The sequence below is a fragment of the Cyphomyrmex costatus genome, unplaced genomic scaffold (assembly GCF_001594065.2).
Source record: "Cyphomyrmex costatus isolate MS0001 unplaced genomic scaffold, Ccosl1.0 scaffold135, whole genome shotgun sequence".
Lineage (NCBI taxonomy): Eukaryota > Metazoa > Arthropoda > Insecta > Hymenoptera > Formicidae > Cyphomyrmex > Cyphomyrmex costatus.
This window is the reverse complement of record NW_017275337.1, coordinates 1,573,169-1,596,482: the sequence shown is the minus strand read 5'-3', so window position 1 is coordinate 1,596,482 and position 23,314 is coordinate 1,573,169. Positions and strand designations below refer to the sequence as shown.

The window sequence follows — 23,314 nt, the reverse complement described above, 5'->3', positions numbered from 1 at the left end:
TACATTTTAACATTACGAATTAACTTTATTTGTGAGGTAATGTAGTGAAGAATGCCATGAATTGTATATTATAATACATTGTTACATTAATTTAATGATAAATATAAGCATAAAAATAAAATAATTTAACAATGAAATATTTTATGTTAATTATACATGTGTATATATATATATATATTTAATAATATCAATTATTAATAATTTTGTTGGCATTATTTATTGTATTTAAATCTTAATTATGTTATAATTCATATTAAATATTTATATTATAATTAAATAAGTAATTAATCAGCAGTTGAAATTATAGAATTATAGAATTAATTCGAAAATATCTGTATTTTAACATATTCTTCAACATACGTTTTACTAATTAATTCACTTTCAAAGGATGCTGTGAGACTTTTTAGACGATTAAAATGTGTATTTATGACTCTCGCGTTTTTTTTTCTACGTAACCGCTTCGATGAATTTCTATGGAAACTATTACGATAATTTATATTTTACAAGATTCAATTATTGTACTACGGAAATAAGCACATTGTTGAAATTTATTTTCATAAGGGTTTTTTTTCATGATATCACTCTTTTCTAGGTATACGAAATCATCAGATCATTTTTCTACAATCAAACAGAAGAGAAATATGTTTCGCTGAAATATGCATAAATTTAATATTATTAGAATATTTTTAAATGGTATTGCAATTTAAATTAAATGCTAATTATATTAATTGTGTTAATTCTATCTTACAAAAATGATATTATTTAATGACAAACATTTAATATTTATATAGTTTTCAGAAAAGATAATATTAAATTGCATTCTGATTATGTAAAATCTATTTTTTAACTTTGCTAATTTTTATTATATGGTTTGATTTTTTTCTTTTTAAAAAGATTAAATAAATTGAGTCGACAGAATAAAGACGACAGAAAAATGATTTTGACTTTCGCTAGTCATACTTCCTTGAAGTGAAATGAAACGTAAATTATAGTCTTCAGCTAATTCTGATCTTCCATTCTTCTTAGATTTCTTCGTTGAATTAAGATAAGATAAACATATGTAAGTTCTTTACGACTGATACATCATTATATGACTAATGAATATCGTTTTTTTTGTGTTTCAAGTACATATTATCAAGACTTATTTGATTTTGGATAATATCCCCGTTGGATATAATAGAACTTATATTCTTCTCTTCTGATTTTATTAATTATAATAAGTGTAATATATATTAATAAGATTGTGCTACATGACAAATTTTTAATCTTTTCATATTTTGTTTTCCCTATATGTATGTATACATATATGTATAATAGATTTCTACAATTATATTATGATATATTTAATTAATATTTGTATTTATGAATTACAAATATACATAGTTAATCAACTTGAGCAAATTTTTAAGGCACTTATATTTCTCCATACACAAATGTACACACGCACAGATAATAATTATGCTTTTAGAATTTACGGTACGCGTGTTACATACCTATATCATGAATCGGTAGTGTTAATCAAAATTGCCGCGATATATCTTTACAAGGTGAATCTTGCGCAACTCGGATATGTTAAGTTAGCACCCCAACTATAGTACTCAGGAGTTCTGATTAGAGTTCCCACTTCCTTTTGACGAGACGAAGAGTTCCCTATAGTTAATAACAAGAGTTCCGCTCAATAAACATTTTTTTTACATTTTTCAAAAATGAGGTGCTAACTTTTTATCGAATTTCGAGGTAGAATAGTTCTGAGCGGCTTAATAGCTTCAATTTGCGATTGCCTAGAGTTCCTGATATGTAAAAAAAATTTTCGAATATTAAAAAAAAATTAAAAATTTTTGAAAAATTAATTTTTAGATACAATAGTTCTGATGATAATTTATGCTTTAACATTATGATTACAATATTTCATTTAACAAAGAAATTATTTTCTCTATGTTGTGGACGTGAATGTTCTTGTATGCGATAAATTACTACAACGGTTGCTATAGGCACATATATTCTCATGAAGCGCAACAATGGTAAATATGAAAAAACTATTTTCCTTCTCTTTTCTTTTCTCAACTAGACTTGTAGTTGCGTAATAGCAATAATACGCATACATGAGTGTAAAGTAGAAAATTTAAATCTATATCGATCTTTTTCTTTATGATATTTCTAATTAATTTGTAAGAATAAAATTGAGAAAAGATAAAAATTACCCATCGCTGTGATAAGCGAGGAAATAGCGAGCGTCTAGAACGTTCTGATTGATTTAATAATTCGACATAAATATACATAGAAACAAAAGGATTTTATGTATCCTTCATGCAATAATTTACGATCGTAATTATGTAACGAAACATTAAACCAAAGCGAGGAATGTAAATAGTTAATCGATCGGCGAGTAAGATAATTCTTCACATGCGTTTAACGCGATTAAAGATAAAATTGCATACGTAGAAAAAAACCTGGAACAAAACAAGAATGTTTTATACACATAAGATGAAAAGAATAAAATTCTCTGTATCATTCACTTTATTACAACGGTACAAGGTAACAAATAAAATTTTTCAGAAAATAAGTTTATATGTTTTGAATCATAAAAATTTTGGGACTTAAATTTTGAAATTATGTGATAAATAAATGATTGTAAAGGAATTAAAATATTCTTAAGTATGTTTTTTCCCCTTTTTTTATGTTTCCGTTAATTTGTGAGTTAAAAAAAATCACAATTGTTTAATTGCTTCATTGTTATAGCAAATGAATGATACATAAAATCAGATGAATAAGGCGAAATTGCATATTATGACAATTACACATCGCCCTTAAAAATACGAAGCAATTTTTATCCCGAGAATGAAATTCACATAATCGAGTTATTCGATTCTCAGTTCTTTTACTATATTTTTCTCATCCATTTACTTCCGTTTCTCGAGGGACCGGTCGAAGGACTCGTGCCAACGACAGAATACAGAAGGCGATATTCGTTACGATTCTAATTACAATAAAGCCGATTTTAATAGCGCGACAGGATTAACGGAACGCAATAAGAGAACACCTCTTTCTGCTCCTATTAGACAGAACAAAACAGTGCTCTCATCCGGCTATTTCCTCGCTCTATATAGGTATTATAGTCCCCTCCGTCGGGATGTAACGCGCTGCACACCGTGATTCATCGTCAGTGGCGATGCAAATGTTTGAGCAACCCGTTATCTCGAGAGACCACCGGTTCACCACCTCTTTTTTGTGCGAGCCTCGCTTTTTTATCTCGTCTTCCTCACTTTTTTCCATCCTCCTCACTTCTTCTTTTATTCGCCGCAAATTCGTGACCAACGAGAGCTCGCGAGAATCGTAAATCATGGATATTGGACGGTGTCGATTCTTCTGCCTCTCACTAGAATCACCATTAAAGGGATACTTGATATACGCCATCCAACCACGAGGGAAGGTTGGATCGTTTTCACACCTCATTATCACCGACTTTGTGCACGTGCGCTTTGGGATGTCGCGTTGTGATAACCGACAAGCGTTGGACGATGACTTTTTGTGGCTGTAGCTGTTCAAGTGTCCGAGACTTTCATGAGATAAGTTTGATATAAAATTTCGCGATACCATTGAAATTTTTTGACAAAAAAAAGAGACGGAAGAAGATGAGACGTTATAAATGAATTTCGGAATTTAAATAAAAAGTGATGAAAAATTTAATCCAAAAATTGTAATAAAAACTTTAAAAAAGATGAATAATTGTCTTTTGTTCATTCTCTTGTTAGTTAATTTATGAAATATGGACAATTATACTCACAATTTTGAGAAAATTCAGTATCAAAGAGTAAACATGTTTGTAATTAAAACTATACTGAACAATGACAGAATCATACGAAGAGCGCATTAAAGTGTTATCCCGAAGAAATCTGAAACTAGTCGAGATCATCATTATTAATAATTGGCAAAGTGCAGTCTTTATAGTTTGTGCATATGTAATATACATACCTTATATAGTACTACATATGGGTGGGGCTCAATGTGGAATGTTTCATTGCTCACGTACAACTACGCATTATCGCGAAACATTTTTACAATTCAGAATATTTCGCAATATGCATAATTGTCCACTCGTTCGTATGACAGTCATCGATGCAGTCATCTGGTGGCACGTATTTAGATCGTACAATCGCTATTCTTCTTGATGAGTAATACAGAGTGTTCCAGAAAGTGAACGTATTGAGTTTAAATTTGAAATCAATCAAAGAGGAAGAGAGAGAGTTAGTAAATTTTTCCGTCGAGATAATAACAATTTTTTTTTATTATAAATTAGAAACCAAGAGTTTCTTACAAATGAAGCTTGAATGTCGAAAATAAGAGAGGGGCGTGAGATGTTCGTTAATTTCAATACTTTATTTTATCAAAATTTTAGACGCCTATTTTTTAAAATTTCGAAAATGTGAAGATTTAAAATTGTAAAGTATTATATGGAAAGCATTTTCTTTCTTTGTGAAAATTATATAGGAAATTCATATTTCCAAAGTACTCGTAATTTAATCAATAATAATACTAGTGTAATAAAACAATAATTTCAAGTATGAAATTATATTTTGAAGGCATCTCTTGATTATAATTTATAAATATCCTTCTTAGATATTATTCTTAGATACTCTTTTGTAATTTGGCTTGCTTCGTTTTGGTCAAATATACTCCAAAGTATAAAAATTTTCGTTTATGAATATACTACTTTAATAATTATTTTACGTTATCTAGAATAAAAATATTTTGCAGCATAAAAAGTATTCGAAAATAATTGGATGATAATAAAAAATATATATATATCCTTTATTTAAATAAAATATTTTGTATTTATTTAATTATTACTATTTATTGTAAAAAGGTTTAATAATATTATGATTGATAATTTAATGATTGTAAAAATTGTCGTACAATTTTCAAAATTGCTTTTTATAAAAAGAAGGATTTTACATGGTGCGTTTTTCCGATATTGCTGGTAAAAGTTCCGGCAAATTTGTAGCGTCGTGTCAGCAGGGTTGAAACCGGTATCTGCGAGAAAAAATTATAAATTCACGAGAAACTTTTATATTGGGCGGATAGAAATTTTCTTTGGAAAGCATGCTGACAGCGTTATACGTATTATACTATGCGATAGATGTAATCCTGTCGATACTGCTTGTAAAAAATCACTTTTTCGTAGATATTCAATATTGATAATCGATTATTTGTCATTTATCATTGCTTACAAATTTATCTTTCTTCACCCTATACGTGTTTTTTTCGAACTGTCGTAAAAAACAAGGAAATATAAAGAATCGATGTTCGTGAAAAAAATTTTTATATACAATTGTTTGTTATATCATTTAATTTCTTAAATATTAAAAAACTTTGTAATATTATATACACACACACACACAACACACACACACACACACACACACACACACACACACACAACACACGTAAAAAGCAATTATAATAATATTCTAAATTTCTGTGAAGATTTCTGCAAAACAGAAATTTGGAAAGATGTCGACTGAATTATAATATTATAGTATATCGATAGCGCATTCTATTGTATATGAAAGGAATAATCCTACCTCTGTCTCTCTCTCTCTCTCTCTCTCTTTCTCTGCTTCTTTCGTTTTCTCGTTTTGTTTGTCTATATATTTTTTGTTTGCAGCTATTACTTAAGTCGTATCAACTACGCAAAGAATATTAGGGTTTCTTGAAAAGTACCTTGATAATCTGATTTTTCTATCGGGATATCATTCGATGAGAGAAAAATCAGTGCACCTGATATTTCTTCGAGCGCACATCGTAATTATTCGATAGTATGTGTCGTGTGTGTGTGTAGTGATTCTTTGATGTTGATCTCGATGTATAAGGATGCAGTGCCATCTTTCATTATGAAACAAAGCCTTGGATTGATAATGTTTTATTATTTATTTCTGTTGTTATACCTATATCTGTTACTCAATTAATTAATTAAATTACAAATCAAATTCCTCAACGGCTGAATTGTTCGTTTCGAACTTAGCATGAATACAATATTGTTCAAAGTATAGTATTTTATAATTAAATATATATATTTACATTTATGTTTATATATACTCATGAATAAAGAGAAATTCAGTACTATCTTACCGACTTTAATCTTCGATACTATAAATATAGAAGAAGCTATCTCACATTAATTTGCGTTTCTATTATCAGGAGAAACAATGCAGAGATCATTATTCATAGTTTCGAAATTTGAATTTACCGAAGTTATACTGTGTTATAAATTTCCGGGTCTTCGGGCGTCGTATTGTGAAACACTGTGAACATTAGAGACCTCGAATAATTTCGTCGCCTAGGGCCCCTTGAGGAGACGCGAATGCGAGAAGGATTGACTGAGGAGAAGTATCGGGCAAAGCGATGTATCAGACGTTTCTCGTCGTTTATCTACTTCCCATGCAGAGCTTCACGTCCCGACACGTAGCCGTAGCCACTCGGAATCTGTCCAATAGATCCGTGACTATAGCGGAACTTTCTTAATGACTGATCAGTCGCTATCGGACCCACTGCCGCCGATTCCCTCAGGCGATCGTTTTGCATCGCAATTTCATCCAACGGAGCAAGATCAAACGTGCAGCTTCAAGGAGTTTTATTAAATGAAGCACGAGTCTTGGCTCAAAATATTCTCATCTTCGTCGAAACACTCAATTGGAAATTTTTTCAACAAAATTTTTAACTGACGCGGCATCTTTGAGCAAGAGTTTGTCTGGAATGAGCCACCGAACAAGTTATAGAGGGTTATAATGAGTTAGAAAAGTGTTCTTTGAATTTTTATTACGCGAGAACGTGATGATGTACCTAATATTAATTTTCAAGCATGTGGATTTTCTAATGCAATGGCTCATTTCAATTGGTTTAAATATTTTACATTTTCTATATGTATGCAAGATATTGAAACTAAAAAAATGTACAAAATTTGTTGGAATAATGAAATATCAACGGAGGACACAACAATATTTTTAAAATACTAAATTTATTTAAAAAGGCCACTTGTATTCTGAATTTAAAGTTTTTAATTTTTTAATAAAACGTGAAATTTTTTATAAATATAAGAGATTTTTATACAGTTAAAAAGGAGAATCCTAAGCTTAAAGTTATTATTTATTTAACTAAATAGAAGATATACAATTTTCATTAAAAAATTAAGCAAGATAATTAAGCAAGAGACAAAAACAATTTTCTCTGTTTTGGTAATATATACATTGTATAACTTAACTATATCTATAGAATATCTCTTTTTGATTCTTCTTGCCATTAAAAAAATTGTAAGATAAAAATGATTGAAAAAGAGATGTATTTCATATTTTATATTGGAATCTATTAGCACAAATAATTTCGTATACAAAATATTTTATTTAGTTTTTTTATTATATTATATAAATTATATAAAAAAGAAGAAAAAACAAAAAGCATTTTATCACAAACAAGACGCAGCAACGTAACAACGATAGATAGGTATTCAATTAATTAACATTCCATTCCAAATTACCGTTTTTTGAATGATCATCAATTTGTGCGATACCATGAGCGAATGATGAACGAGAGCATATGCATTTGCGATTGACGCGCCCTAACGTGACTTCCAATTAGCAGCGGCGGCGCCAGGATGAAATTGAATTTTCCAGCCGAGCTCTTAGCGTAAACGAAAATTTACGTCAACGTAACACGAATCCAGCGTTACTCGGACCGAGGAGTTGTATGTGAACGATGTACCGTACAGTTCTCGCTCCGTAACGAAAAATAGTGGGATTGCTGGACCTCGTGTGCGCGTCAGCACACCTTTTCCGAACAGGAACTTTCAGATGTGAAAACGCTGAAAGGTTCCCATCAAGCGGATAGCGCTTTTCACTCGTTATCGTTGCCTTTTTCGCTCTCTCGGTGTCTCTTTGTGACTCCTTCGAGATTTCAAGCAAAGTATTTCGCCTACTAAAAGTCTCCCTCAAAATTTTACGAGATGAGATTGATTTTTACGAATTTAGCCATTTAAAATATACAGACGTATATTATTTTTATATGATAAAAGGAATAGGAGATTTTAATATTGTTCAGCTTATAATTTTATTATAATAGCATTAATATATATCTATTTGAAGATTTTAAAATCAGTTCTTTTAATTTAAATACGAGTAGCATAATCAAGAATAACACTGATTTTTATCGTCACAAGTTAACGATAACACAGTAACTTCATCCAATTCAGACATTGAATAATATTGACTAAATCTTTTTTGTTTCTCGTTTTTGTTCCTCCTGCAGCGTTAGGCTATCCAATCACGCGATGCTTTCCATTAGCAATTGTGTTTGTTATCGACGAAAAAGCATAGACTATAATCCAGTCTGCATACACGACCACACTCGCGCGCATCGGGAAAGCCGCAGAGGTGTGGTCAATACGTTTGATCTATGTGGCGAAATCCGTCTGTGCATCCATCCGTATTCCAGTCGCTCAAACAGCAGCAGCGTCGCTTTCATTGGCGAAAAATCTGGTTTACCAATCTTCAATGGCGCGCGGACATGATGAGAACACATCATCCACATTTATACAGGACGGCTTCTGTAAAACGGTTCCGCATTATTGATGACTGTTTCATAATTGATGACAAATTTAGATCTCTATGTTATTACACTTTTAAGTATCGAGCGCTATTTATAAGTTGAGGAGAAACAAACCTGATTATAAAGACGCTCGTCATAGTAATCATTCAAACGCTCGTAAATCGCTAACGACAATTTTATATCCTTCTATATATGAAATCTTTAATTACATTCTGATGTCACGAGAACCATTTGGAAAATATAATTATTTCTCTATTTAATTAAATGCGTGAATTTATATATACAGTATTTTATAAATAAGGTTCCAAATTATCATTATTCCTAAAGTGTTATATATGTATATTTTTTAATTTGTTGAGTAACATTATTGTATACAATATCGATACTGTAAATTGCTATTTATAAGAAATAGTAAAATTTTTTTAAACTTAAATTATCTGTGTCAGATCAAATGTAAAGAACTTGCGCGACTTCGCACGCAACTGTACAACAAAAAATTCGACTTCAATAGTCACGATTTTCCACAACAGTACAATTCCAAAGGTAATAACGACTAAAACGACGACATGCTTGTGGTCGCAAACTGTCTCTTGAGACCGACGAAGAAACTTTGGCTTTCAGGATAAAAATCCTGGGCGTCTGAAGTCTGAAGATCGACCTTCCTCTTATGGGTATTCCTAACGATCGCGTTCTCCTTTTTTAGAATGTTATCGAGGTTACGATTGTTAGGACTTGGGAGTGTTTCGAGAAATAACTTTTATCACGACCAGACTAAATCGTTCCTTGTCTTTTGTCTCTCGATAAATTACTGTACATCTTAAAAAAATCGTCGCATTGCTTTCTGAGCAGCAGAGAACAAATATAAAGGTTTTCGCATTGTACATCATGTAGGATAATCCCGATATCGTAAATCGCAATTATTGAAAACTTAATTTATCTCTTATGCTCGAAAAACCGGATCTGAAGCAGAATTTTTATTTTTACTTGACTACGAAATAGATTGTATTAGTGCTGATATCAATTTGGGAGATTATGATGAAAACTCGTTCAACAATAGTCACGTTCGATCTTTCAGCAGTCGAAAATGACAGTTCACTTAGCTGGCGCGTGTCGAAGAAAACGAATCCATTTCGTATGGTTCGAACGGCAATACGCTTGTTGCATTTTGGCAACCGGCCCGTCGAACAAAGAGGTCTCCTCCATCGGTCACTTATTCCGCGGGATATATCTCGGTGCATCGCCTCGTGATCGAGGAAGCGATGGTTTACGAGAGCCCACATAGGGGAAGCGCGCTGAATTCCAATGAAACCGTCCGAAAATCTACTGGATAAGGCACGACAGAGTACAAATGCCAAACGACATGCGCAGTCCTCTCGTTTCGGCTCGACTCGGCGTGGATAAAATACCGGATGGCGCGATACTGCGTGACGTACGAGTAGGATTTAGAAGCCTTTCATTGAGAATTCCCCATGGATAACTTGACGTGAATCCTCTTGAAAGGGAGTCACGATGGCGTCAGGTTTAGAAAATTTTATAAAACGCAAACGTGTGATGTGGAAAAGGACGTGACATATATCGAAGTTGGATTATACTTGTACCTCAGGCGATTACTTTATCCTGTAATGACATCTTACAATGCGAGACGTCTCGCAAATCGCGATTTTCAATGACCGACTTTTACTATTGGTATATCAATCGTAAATTGTGATACTTTACATAACGCAAAATTTACCCAAGAGTTCAAGCAAGATTTACATTTCCCTTTTATATGTGTCTGGATCTACACGATTCGTATCTAGGTACATACATATGTAGCGCGAATATGGCGGATCATAAACGTACCTTTACTACTGTACGTTACGTGCCTCGAAGCGAGCGTATGTCAGGATGTAATACGCATTAAACATTTTCATAGAAATTTATAAGAATTAAGAAGTTAATGAATAAACTTGCAGATTATTTTTATAATTATTATATCTCTGTTCTCTGAAAAGAGATTACATATACGTTTTCTTTTCAGGGAAAAAAAAATATAGTCAGTAACACTTTGTGCTTTGAGATTTCATCTGGAAAGCTTTTCTATTATTCCATTTGAATCCACTAAATTCCCGCGAGTCGACGAAATGCAATTACCGAGTAATTCGAAGGACTATAGGGCAAGATGGTGCGTTTTACAGATTGGCATCCAGCCAGCTTCTCTTCGGCAAATCGTATTATCTTAACGAGACCAGATAGTACCCTTTTGTCAATGAACGATGATGTGTGAATGTATCGCGCTCTCCCAATCAAAGGCTGTCGCAATCGTAAAACGTTAAACGCAAACGAGAATAAAAAACTTCTCCGTTTGGATAATTGACTACTGAGGCAAATTACGTTTCTTTATATCGTCGAGATTCTATTAAAATTGTACGATTTTAAAAGCTTATAGAGAGAAAGAAATTTTATTAATATATTTATATAGAATAAAAAGGGTTAGGTGTTTGTTACTGATTTATTTATATTCTGATATTTAAATTTCTACATTTCCACAGTATACAGTACAATATATGTATAATATTCATGACATATTTATACTTACATAAATTTTTCAAGTAATAATATGTAATCTCTATTATTCCCTATATTTATTTCGTGAATTAGTAAGACAAAATTCTTTGTCACATAATTTTAATAAAATAGACTATTTCATTAGACATCATACATGATGTCTGTATTGCAAATAAAATTATTGTGACATAATGATCACATAACAAATGGTTAAGTGGAGCAAATACAGAAAAGTTTGTTTCTCCTATTTTGTAACAAGAACAATCATTTCACCGTAGAAAGCCTGTCGAAGTATCGCTATTAAAGCGAGTTTATTCGTCGTTCTCGTTGGCCGAACGTTCTCCATTATGAAGAGCGAGATAATACAGATTTATAAGGTGTCTTATACAAACTGGCACTCAGCCAAGCTCGCCGAGCCGGGCAGTTTCATACTAATGAACACGACAGATGTTACGAAACTCAATTTTCCATATTGTGTGTCGACGAGGAATCGCATTATTCCCTTAACGCGATTATATTTTTGACATTAAAATAGATACAGATAAAATTGATTAATTAAAAAATTAGTTGAATAATAAATTTTACACACATATTTTTAGATGAGAATATTCTATATTGTTAAAACGACAATTAATCAAATTTTTCACTAAAGAAAACTCATCTTTAAGTTGCTCAAAGAAGCTATAGCTTTTTTAGTAGTTGACGCGCTACGAATCGTTTTCCGTTTTGCCGCAATGAACTTCCGCATTGTAGTATACGTACGCGGAACCGTAACAAAGAATACGAGGAATGTGGACTTTCGACTTTGTAACGTCGAGACTTACAAAGCCGTAAAAGAGGATTGCGGAGCGTTTCGTACGTTTTGTGCTACAAGGGAATCTTTCCTTCTTTGCCTCGACAAAAGTCTCAGCATTACCATGTTTACGTTCACTCGTTAACAACTTATGAAACGATTCCTTGCAAGAAAGAAATCGACGGAACGGAACTATTTCCCCGTGAGGGAAATGTAGAAGATAGCGAAAACTTTGTTCAATACATTTTATGTTACTTGCAACAATGATGAATGTGTGAAATATATATATATATATATATATCTCAAATAATCAAGCCGTCTTTACTCTCACGCATAACGACGAAACTTCTTCAATAAAATTTAAACGTTTCGGAAATTAACTCTCTCATCCTTTTAAATTCATTATGATAGTAAAAAGCAGACGCGCGTAATAAGTAGGTATAGACCGGTCCTTATATGTTTAAGATCGTCTTAAAAGACAAAATACCATTTTTGTTACTTATAAAGTATACTTTTTATTGATTTCACAGAATAAAAATTCCTTTTCTACGATTAAAATACACATACTAATGTATCTCACTGTGATCTATTTTGTGTCAAAAACAGGAAAAAAAAAAAGAAATAGCGAAATACTAGTGAATTCGACGTAAGTGTAGACAGTAAGAGCTCGCGGAGCTTTATTTGGAAATTACGGAGCATAGTAGTTAAGTATGTGACGGGGGACGGCGTCCCGTTCTCATCTCGTGAAGGATTAAGCCAACCGAGAGGATTGAACATGATAAAGCTATTCATTATGTCAGTCGAGAAATTTCGCGAGAAATCTCTCGATATAAATAGACGACTTGTCGACTGTTCATACATGCGATAAAGCCAGAAGAGGCATAGCTCGCGTTGAACTGTTACAGATAACGGTCGCATCAACCGCGGTAACTGGTCGATAGAACGAATCGATCGCTTTAAAAAGCCCACGGTTGCTTTAAGAACAATCCCGTGTTTTACGAGTAAGAAGCTTTACCCTGCTTTTCCGTGCCGCTGCGCTTTATGTCTCCCGACACGAACGGACGCGAACGATGTTGGTATTTCTCGTCAAGTCATCCACTTGCCGGATGCACTGAGTGACGTTTGCGCTCTGTCTCAAAGAGATCTCTCTTTCTCATCCTCTCGACGGACCTCATCCATTATTCTTGCGAGTCTTTATCCGGCGCGGCGAAAAGAAGCGCGCGCGTTTTCGTCAATTTGACTTTGTAATGTTATTTATCGTGCGAACAACACGAGATTGTTTAATTCAAAAATGTGAAGTACTATATTTGTGTTATTTAAGTACAATGGAACATTATAAATAAATTCTTGTGTGTTTCAGCTAGTACCAATCTCGTAGGCAAGTTCACACAGAGTGTGCGGAGAATCGTCCAAGACGTGAAGGACGAGGGTACTTCTAGTAAGTTCGATATTTTATCACATTCATCTCGCGTGGGAGTTTAATTAAACTTTAGCCGCTACCTTGGCAAATCGCCGCGACTCGATAACCTTATACGCTGAAAAAGACTGCGAAATGATGAAGTGTTCCTACGCTTCCTCTTTACTTTAAGAATGCTTTTATTTTACGGCTCGCTCATAAAATCAAATGTGAATTTATGATTTTCCTCGATAATCTCAGAAAAATCTAATAAGAATAATTCCTGAACAAATTTTTGTTAAAAACTTATGAAAATAAATAGTAGACTGAGAAAGAAGAGAAATTTATAAATTTAATTTAAATATCTATATCTCTTACAAAGAAATATTCTTACAAAGAATACTGCAGACTAGTTTGATACTTCTCTCTGTATACAAATATTTTAAGAAACATTCCTAAAAAAAAACCTTTTGGAAATTTTTTATTCGACAATTTAGTTGAGTTTTTTTAGCCTAGGACACATGCACTCTTGACAGAGAGAAAATTAATACTAACCAATTTATTATTGAAAGACAAAAATTAATTGTAATATTTATTTGGAATAGATATTAAAAGCATTGAACAGCAACACTTTTAATATTATACTTCAAATAAATAATTAATTACTATCTTTTAATATTAAATTGGTCACTATTAAATTTCTTATGAAGGTTGTCTATTACAATATTAATATCTTTCAAAATATAGAAGTATGGCACAAGATAATGTCCCATTCGTATTAATCATTGCATCAACTTTTAGATATAAATTTAGCTTTGAATTTGTTTATCAAAATTAAATATTCTAATTTTTTTTGTCTTATAATATGCTAAATAACGAATTAAAGATAAAAGGCGAGCATTCATTCCAAGTATAGCAATTCCAATGAATCAGCAATAGAGACGTTTGTACATATCACTCGGAAATAAGTGTCTGGCAGTCTGCCAACAGCGAACGTTGTTAGTTGTCCCATGAATGGAATCGAAGCGGAAACTCTTGTATTCGATTGGAGCAGAGAGTAACGGTGTGTCGACTGTCGCTGTATTAGCTGAATGGACGGAAACTTCGTCGGCTGAGAATTCTGTCAGGCTTAGATTAACGTTTTCCCATCGACGAATGTGGAACTATGATTAATTCCGACATTAACGTTCCCGTGCCGTCGTCGGTGAAATGCGATCAGATAAATTCCTAACGTACGGCAATAACATATGTACAGGAGATCCACAATCTCGATCTTGATGGCAAATTTCTCAAAAAATTTAAAATCGATCTAATCTCAATAGAACATCAAGAATAATCGGTTTTTTTTTTTTTACAACCATGCAATAATTTTCGAAATTACTTATACGTCTTTCTAATCGATTCATAAAAAGTCAATTCATAATTAGTACCATTTAATGTAAACTTAATGAAGAATTGACGAATAAAATTTTTTAAATGTATATATTTTATGTTGCTTAAAATATTTATCGTGATTTTATTTATTTTTGGGATTTGAACTTTTCCTAGAAAGATAAAACTATGGCGGAAACACGTCGATTAGTTGCTTATCGCATCATGCTCGATTTATTTATGTCGAAACTTTCGACGTTATCACGGTGTCGAGTTAATTGGAAATTAATTGAAGGCGACATTCGCATGCGCGATGCCTTCGTCGTTTCCATCGCGCTATAAATTAACAGCCCTGTTAAACGCGACGAGCAATGATTGAAGCGCATGATAAGGAAAATCGATCGAATACAGTGATGAGTGTAAAACGCGTCGATGCACGACAGAAGTAATGTTTAGGGGAAATTGCCCGTGCTTCCGATACTTTTCGAATTGCAATAAGGCTTCTCTCTTGCGACGGACGCAGGTGGGCAAACGAAGGAGGAAGTGATCGAGACGAATGAGAGGCTGAGAGTCGTAAGGATACGTTTGGATGGTAGCTACGACACCGCCAAGAGGGCCCTCGTCGAACTGATGTGCAAGTACACCGACAGTAAGCAAGTGCGCAACGTGTTTCAGCGTTATAACCTCCTCAAAAATATGATTAAGGTAAGACAGGAGAAACCGAGCGTCGTAATTGGATGTAGCACACGTGTTTTTGTCCCACGCTTTGTGCTCGGTGAGCGTAGCTGTGTCCCAGACTGTCACTTGACGTAATTACGGTGTGTAATTATGTTGCCTCGGTGTGTACAGGTAAACGATGAACACAGAACAGTAACTCGCTCCTGCTAAAACTCGGTTGAGTCACCTGCACTCGACTCTCTGTTAAGGAATTGCTAAGGAACTAATTATTAACTTGTAACTATAATGTAAATTGTAATTAACTTGTTGAGAAATTTATAATAGATTTTTTCCCAAAATCACAAATTATTATAAAGTCTATAACAAATAATTTTATAACAAATATGATATTTATATTGTCGAATTTTTTCCTCAAATAATTTCACATTTTTCAATGTTATTATATTTTATTTTTCTTTAAACTCTCTCTTCTATTTATTATTCAATTAAAGTAAAACAAATTTATTTACAAAATCATTGTATATAATATTTAATACGTAAACATGATAGCCAATTTTTGATATGACTGAGATAAAAAATGATCGGAAAGAAAGCAATAAATTGTAAATAATTATAATTACAGAGAGATAATGTGTGATATAAATTTATTAATCCAGGAATAGTCACCTGGGGTATTTTTACATTCCAGTGCAATGGCGAGAAAATATCAATTGTAAAATTGAATATTATTGTCTTTATATTTTTGGACATATTTTTTTTCTTTTTAATAATTATTCTTTACAAATCTTTAAATATGTAATTCTCCATTATAAACCAGTAATAAAAAAAAGCGTTATATTAATTTAAGGCTGTTTTTCACGCTAATAAACTTTATTCTATCTTTTTTCTGCAAATACCGAGCAATAATGATAGACTGAAGCTTACAGTGTGTAAGCATGAAAAACAAACGCAGCCCAAATCTTTATTTTTTACTGTCAATAAGCTGTTTATTAACGTGCTTGTTTCGCTTAATATTTATTTGGTTTCTTACTTTTTTCAGAAAATTAAGAATAAGTACGCATTTATAATATTCTCAAGTGCCAATAAATCGGAAAACGATCATTAACGTACAATAATCGTGATTTTAATTGGAATGTAAAAACCTGAGGTGTACTTAAAGTAAAAAGAAATAATGTGACTGTACCTGAATTAAAAATATAGTCTACGATTATATGATATTTAACTAGTTCTGAAATTTCTCTCAACGGTACGTTTAAATTTGTCGATTCAATATTTAATGAAACTGATCGAGAAGCGATTATTTAAAAAATGATTCAATAAAGAGCAGCGGAAAAATGACAGATGTATGATATTTTGTCAGTAAATAGATAATAGAGCGCAAAATATCCAGACTCATCCGCGTGCAACTCGACGCGCAATTCCCAGTTGCACAAAACCGATGAACGAACAAAGGGAAAAACTCAAAACGCAGCCGTTTTATTTTTCGAAGTATCTACGCGAAATGCGCGCTGTAACGGGCGCGACGTTTGTTATCCAAGAGTAGATCGCGCACCTACGGGACAAGCAACAAATAAAGATACGTATTTGTGAAAGATAGCTATAGCATGATTGCCGGATATGTTTGTAGTCGGCGTGGAAGACGAACGCACGTTATCACCATCTTTTAGTTCTATTTTCCCCCTTTTTCGCTTTTTTTACTTCTCCGGGATACATACACACAATTCGCGATCGTTGGTCCCACAGGTGCATTTTCTCGGACGACGACGTTTGTGTTTCTAGTGTAAACTTTTGTACCGAGGCAGCAGCTCGCGCTATCGAGAGAATCGATAGAGCTAGGAGTTTATTCCTGTCAGAGGAAAAACCAACTTGAGATTAATCTTCGAGTGATACGAGTGCAAAATAAAATTGCACCCTGTAAATAGTGCCGTTTGTTCCATCGACGGTTGTGTAATTCCAAAGTATATTGTTTAAAGTGCTTACCAATATGCGAGAGAAAAAGTTAAATAATACAATACATTAGCACTATACATAGAAAAAATTGTTACTTTGTTATTGTAAAGACAATGCGTAAACTTACCATTTGTCGACATTATGGAAAACAACTGTATTGTTGTTATTACGGAATTAAATAATTAAAATTAATTTTCATACGAAAAAACGATTTAAATGGCATATTTAAAAATCTATGTTGAATTACAATAATTAAATTAAAATAATGAAAAGGAAATTGAAAAGTGTTAAAGAAACGTAAAATAATAAAATTAAAATTAAATTGATGTTTCTTTGATAATTGATATTTACATGATCGACGAATAATTGAATCTAATTACAAAGGTATAGAAATAATATGTGACTGAAACTATTTTTAAAGAACAGACAGAAAAATTATAGTAAAATTTGATTTTTATAGACAAGATATCTTTACAGTTTGTAAAAGTCATCATTGTAGATATAAATATAGATTAACGATGTTACGTGTTCTGAAGCGTAGATGAAATCGATCTCGTTAAACCACGTCTGATGAATGGATCAATGACTGCATTCGACACTGGTAGATAAACGCAGATTCGCTATATATACATGCAATGGCTGATCAGTTTGCACAAGAGCGCTGCTTTTTTCGCTTAATTTTCTTTTTTTCGTCGTTGCCTCGGTCGTTGCGATAGTAGCCCGAGCTACCGACGGTTTTGCCCTTCCAGGATGTAATTAAGCTGGAGACGCAATATTGGACGCTGGTAGATATACCGAGACAGGAGAAGCAGGAGACTGTGCCCGCCTTCGTGTTGCGTGCTTGTTCCATCATGGAGAAGACTCACAAAAGCGGTGAAGGCGTGAAAACTTCGGCGCGTCTCGCCGAGGAGGCCGAGACTAAGAGAGAACGCATCGAAAGACTAGAGAGTGAGTATTTGAAGTGCGGTAAGCGATCGTTGTCGAGAATAGTAATAAAGTGGTAGATTTTGCCAAAGGAAAATAATTCTCCATTGTCCTCCGTCGATAGTTCTACATCCTTGTGGTTCGTTTTTTTAACTGCGACTTTGATTATTGTCTAACTTTAACGCCCTTAATCGATGCGACTCAAATAATGAATAGGAAGTCAATTATTTCATTTGTGAATTAATTTTAGATTTTTTTTATTCGTTTCTTTTGATTCGGTAATTTTCGTTTAACGAGACTTCAATATTAATTTTTGTAGTTTAATTTTTATTTAATTACTAACTGTAATGTAGCTGTATTTCTTTTATAATGAATTTTATTTATTAATTTTGCCTTAATATTGTATTTTAATGTGTAGGTATCTTGTAATTTTAATAGTTTAATATGTAGATATTTTATAATTTTATAATTATAATAACTATATAACGTATATATATTATACGCTCTGCAATTATGAAACAATTGTAATTTTTATTTGTTATAAATTATACGAAAGAAATATGATTCAATGATTTTCCTGTGAAAGCTTTCGAGTCAGAATAATATTACGATATATCATTTTCCGTCATAGTGTCCAAGAGATTAAAGATATTAAAGTTTCATTGTACATTATGATGAAACATATCTGTAATATGTGCGTTTGCTTGTATGTGTGCGTGTGCGCGCGCGCGTCATCAATTTTATTATTTACTCAACAAAATCTAGGGAACACTTTCGAATAAGCTAAAAATTGGGCAATATTCAGCACCGTAATTCGGTGAAAAATCGTCGCAGACAAAAAATTAAAAAAAGTATTTTAAAGGTTAAAATCTCTACTTTCGAAATCTGTAATTAAAATTTCAATATGATTGATATTTTACGGAGTTATACGAACATAAATGAATATCCGTCATATCTAAAAAATTTTCACAAACTTTACAAAGTTCTGTGGCGTGAGATAAAAATACACGAAAATGCAGTTTGCAGCAATCGAAAAAGTGAATCTTTACCTTTAATTTGCTTTTTTACTGAACGATTTTTTTTCACCGAGCTATTGAACGTTGAAGCAAAAGTGATCACTTTTGTTTCAACGTTCAATAGCTCGGTGAAAAAAAAATCTTTCAGTAAAAAAGCAAATTAAAGGTAAAGATTCACTCTTTCGACTGCTGTAAACGGCATATTTGTGTGATTTTTACCCCACACCATAGACCTTTCTGAAATTTGTACAAAATTATACGGTTATTTTTTTAGATTTGACAGATATCCATTTGTGTCCATATAGCTCCGTAAAGTATTAGTCATATTGAAATTTTAATTATAGATTTCAAAAGTAGAGATTTTAACCTTTAAAATGCTTTTCTAATTTTTTGTCTGCAATGATTGTTCATCGAGTTACGATGTTTTGAATATTGCCCAATTTTTAGCTTGTTCGAAAGTGTTCCCTAAATTTGTTGAGTACTGTATATTTAACTATTTTTCATATCGTATAATATTTAAAGCGACAATATTGACGCATTATATTAAAATAGCATTGCTGTCGACTATTAATACTTCGTATAAGCATTTTGTTAATAAGATATTAAAAAATTAGAGCGAATTTCGTTTTTTTCTAAACGAAGTCAGACAATTCGAGTTTTCGAAGGCAGTTTAAAACTTGTAGAATTGAAAAGCTACATACTTTGTAATTAATTTCTTTTTCTCGTCTCGTTTAAGATGATTTTTACACTCTTAGAAATATTTAACTAAATACTTTGTACAGTTCATAATTATTCTAGAAAACGTGATAAATTTATCATATTTTTCATGATCGCGATATATACGTAAAAAATTATTCGAAGATTATTCTTTATTTTGTATCTCGTACTTGCGAACATCACCATTGTATGATCGGGTGCGTGATTATCATGGATTCGTAAATTACTTCAGCAGAAAAGAGAACTTATTAACAATGTAAATTGTCGATAGCGCGAGTACGCTGAGCTGAAGTGGTAATTAAAAATATTCACTGCAGGTACAATATTCTGTCCTTTCTCACCTGTCTAATTAAAGAATCGTTTCCTCTCTCTTTGTTTCATAGCAGAATGTAAATTCTAGTTAAAACCATTCGATACAAATGGCTCGAATAAAATGGTTAATTAAAATCATTAATTAACTTGGTTAATTGATTGGAAATTTTTTCTGAGTATATATATATATATGGATATAATCACATATATGTATATATGTAATCTAATTTATTTTATTTTATTTTGTACCTTTCCATTTTAATAGCTTTATTTTATTTTATATGTATTTTGATACAGGAAAGTCAAAACAAACTATTTTTTTTTAATATACAATACCTGTATGATAAAAGACAGAAACTATTATCAAAATATTACAGGTAGAGACTCTGGCAATAAGAATATATAGTCAATAGACAATACAAATTTTTTAGGATAATATTTTTAAAAAACACATTTTGAAAAAAGTTGCAGTTTAAAAATATTTTTCTGATATCAAATTGCTGTCCCAGTACTTCAGTTTGATTCTCAGTTACATGTAAACATACATATTAACGATCAACGTTTCCGCTTGGTTTTTATTTTGCCAGCAAGAGCAATATTTTCCTGAGCATTAATTAGTGCCTCTCGCTGGAATATCAAGCGAACTATGTTGATATACTACACGCAACACCCGATTGATTCGTTTTTACTTATGACCTTATATTAAAAAGTTTCTTTAAAAAAAAATTGTTACCTCGCGTTAATATTGTAGCACTTTTATATCGCATAATTGACATGAAAGCTATTTAATGAAAAAGATTAATTATATCGAATAAATATGTTGTATTTTAGAATTTATTAAGAATAAGGCATATACATATAATTGACTCCGCGTTTGGTGTTTTATTAATAGTTATCTTAAAAGCTGCGGAACAATCGTGTTCTCCATGATCTAATTCCAATATATTTTTTTTAATGTTTACGAAATCGTATTTAACAAATGAAACGAACTAATGAATTGATGTGTATCGGATAGATATGACGACGGCGCAAATTGAAGCTGAGAATACCCAGATGACCAATGATCTGTATAGATTGCTGAAGAAATACACGGGTCTTAGGAATCTCATCAAAGTATTAAAAGTATGTATTTTATAATACTTAACTTATAGATTTTGTCACATAAAAGGATATTTAGCCTAAGGAAAATTACATTTGGATGAATACTAGTTCATAATTTCTGAAAATGTTTTTTAATTTTTATTCGAAATTTTATTGAATATTTTCATAGTTTTATATATAAAACAATATTTCGATATCAAAGTTAAACTTTTTCAAAATGTCAACATCAAATTAATTTGATTAGTAATAAGAAATGTAAAATTGTCCTTTTTTATATTATAGCAATTTTTATTTTTCTTTTCAAATTTTAAAATTCATCGAGAAAATCAACGTTTTTTGAATAAATTTTTTTATTACAGTAGTTCTTTCTGATTACAGTAAAATTTGGAATGAGTTATACTATATTGATTATAATTTCGCGATCATGATTGTAAAAAAATACATAATACTGTTCAGTAGCGACGAAATATAATATCATCATATTAGAACATTGTTATGACCGTTCTTTTCCTTTTTATGTTGCAATAAGTTACATACTGCTACTTTTATAACACTTTCTGGTCAATGATACGACGGTTATCATCTACTCGTTTTATGTTCTTCTATGGAGTGTCAAATAAATCGAAGATTAAAGGCGATCGAAGGTACCGTAATATCAACCATCTTATGTCGTTTTTTATTCTTTTGTCTATATTCGGAAATATATATCGTGCAAAATACTTTTTTAAAGTCAAAGAAACTGTTTAAATATTTTACATTACTTCTCAAGAATTTATTCCTAACTTAGAACTATAAACGATATATATATATATATATATCGTTTTTTATACATATAATGCAATTAAAATTTTTATCTGTGTTTTATCATACTTTAAGTACATTCTCTAAAGGAAAGGATTATTAATTTCTAGTGATGAATATAGTTCTTCGATGCCACTTCTAGTGTGGCATATCCGAGGTTTCTTTTTACTTTGCTATCTTATAACATTTTTATTAATAAAGATACATACATTTGCTTGTTACTGTTACATCCTTAATGTCTTCGAATAAATTTATCATCAATTTTGACTTTTAAAGATATAGAAGATAGAATCGAATCATGAGAAATTTTGTTGTGGAAAAACAGACATAATATGCGTATAATTTATTATTTGTTAAATAAGGGTTACTTTCTATCGCAGGAGGAGTACAACGGCTCAAAGTTGTATCCAATGTTCCCGCGTTACACGATACTGAAGGATATGATAAAGGATATAATGCACAACCCGGACTATATGGAAGTCTGTCACGAGGTGGACCAAGCATAGCGGCCAGACCCCCTCCACCGTTCGCCACGTATGACTCTGTAAATTGTTCGGAGTTGCCGTGTGATCGTCGGTGAAGGGGGTGAACCACAGAACGCTTCAACTTCGACTGATGATTTGTTTTCGGACAGAGCAATTTCTGTAATCTTGTGTTTTATTCTTTATATTCGCGAAAATTTCCATTTCCTTACTTGACAAACCGTTCGTCAGTAATTATCATCTTTGTTTCGAATTTTGGGGTAAATTTGAAGCAAGTTGCGTCACGCTTTTATGAATCGTACACAATTTCTCGCAGGTAAGTTAGATCCGCTTCTCTTCGCGTGTTTTGTGAAGTTTCGGTACAGGATAGGAAAGATGATAAGGGGTTGAATATGACGCACTGAAGTATGTCATCAAATGTTGTGGAGCAGCAATGAGTACCTCGACATGCTATAAGAGCGCCGCGATATCAGGAAGATGAAGAATAGTCGTGGAGTTAAGGTAGGTCATGAGGTTGTTCTCCATAAGAATGCTGCTACTTACTGTTCAATCGCAAGAAAGAACCAAATCGACGGAAAATAAGCTTTATCCGTTGTTTAAAATAAAGACAGAAATATTATTTTACGAA

At 32.1% G+C, this 23,314-nt stretch overlaps 1 protein-coding gene across 3 annotated transcripts in view; it reads left to right on the top strand.

Moving 5' to 3' along the window:
• The window catches only part of LOC108782868 (uncharacterized), an 86,787-nt gene extending 64,077 nt beyond the window's left edge, over window positions 1-22,710 (top strand). For 2 of the 3 annotated variants that reach the window (XM_018551253.1, XM_018551252.1), the window contains exons 3-7: window positions 13,299-13,376; window positions 15,229-15,410; window positions 18,083-18,281; window positions 21,318-21,424; window positions 22,585-22,710. In XM_018551253.1, coding sequence (XP_018406755.1) covers window positions 13,299-13,376; window positions 15,229-15,410; window positions 18,083-18,281; window positions 21,318-21,424; window positions 22,585-22,710 — 692 coding nt within the window. Of the gene's footprint in view, window positions 1-13,298; window positions 13,377-15,228; window positions 15,411-18,082; window positions 18,282-21,317; window positions 21,425-21,932; window positions 22,009-22,584 lie in introns of those variants that run through there. The other variant, XM_018551254.1, reaches the window with a different exon arrangement.
• The last annotated feature ends 604 nt before the right edge of the window (window positions 22,711-23,314 follow it).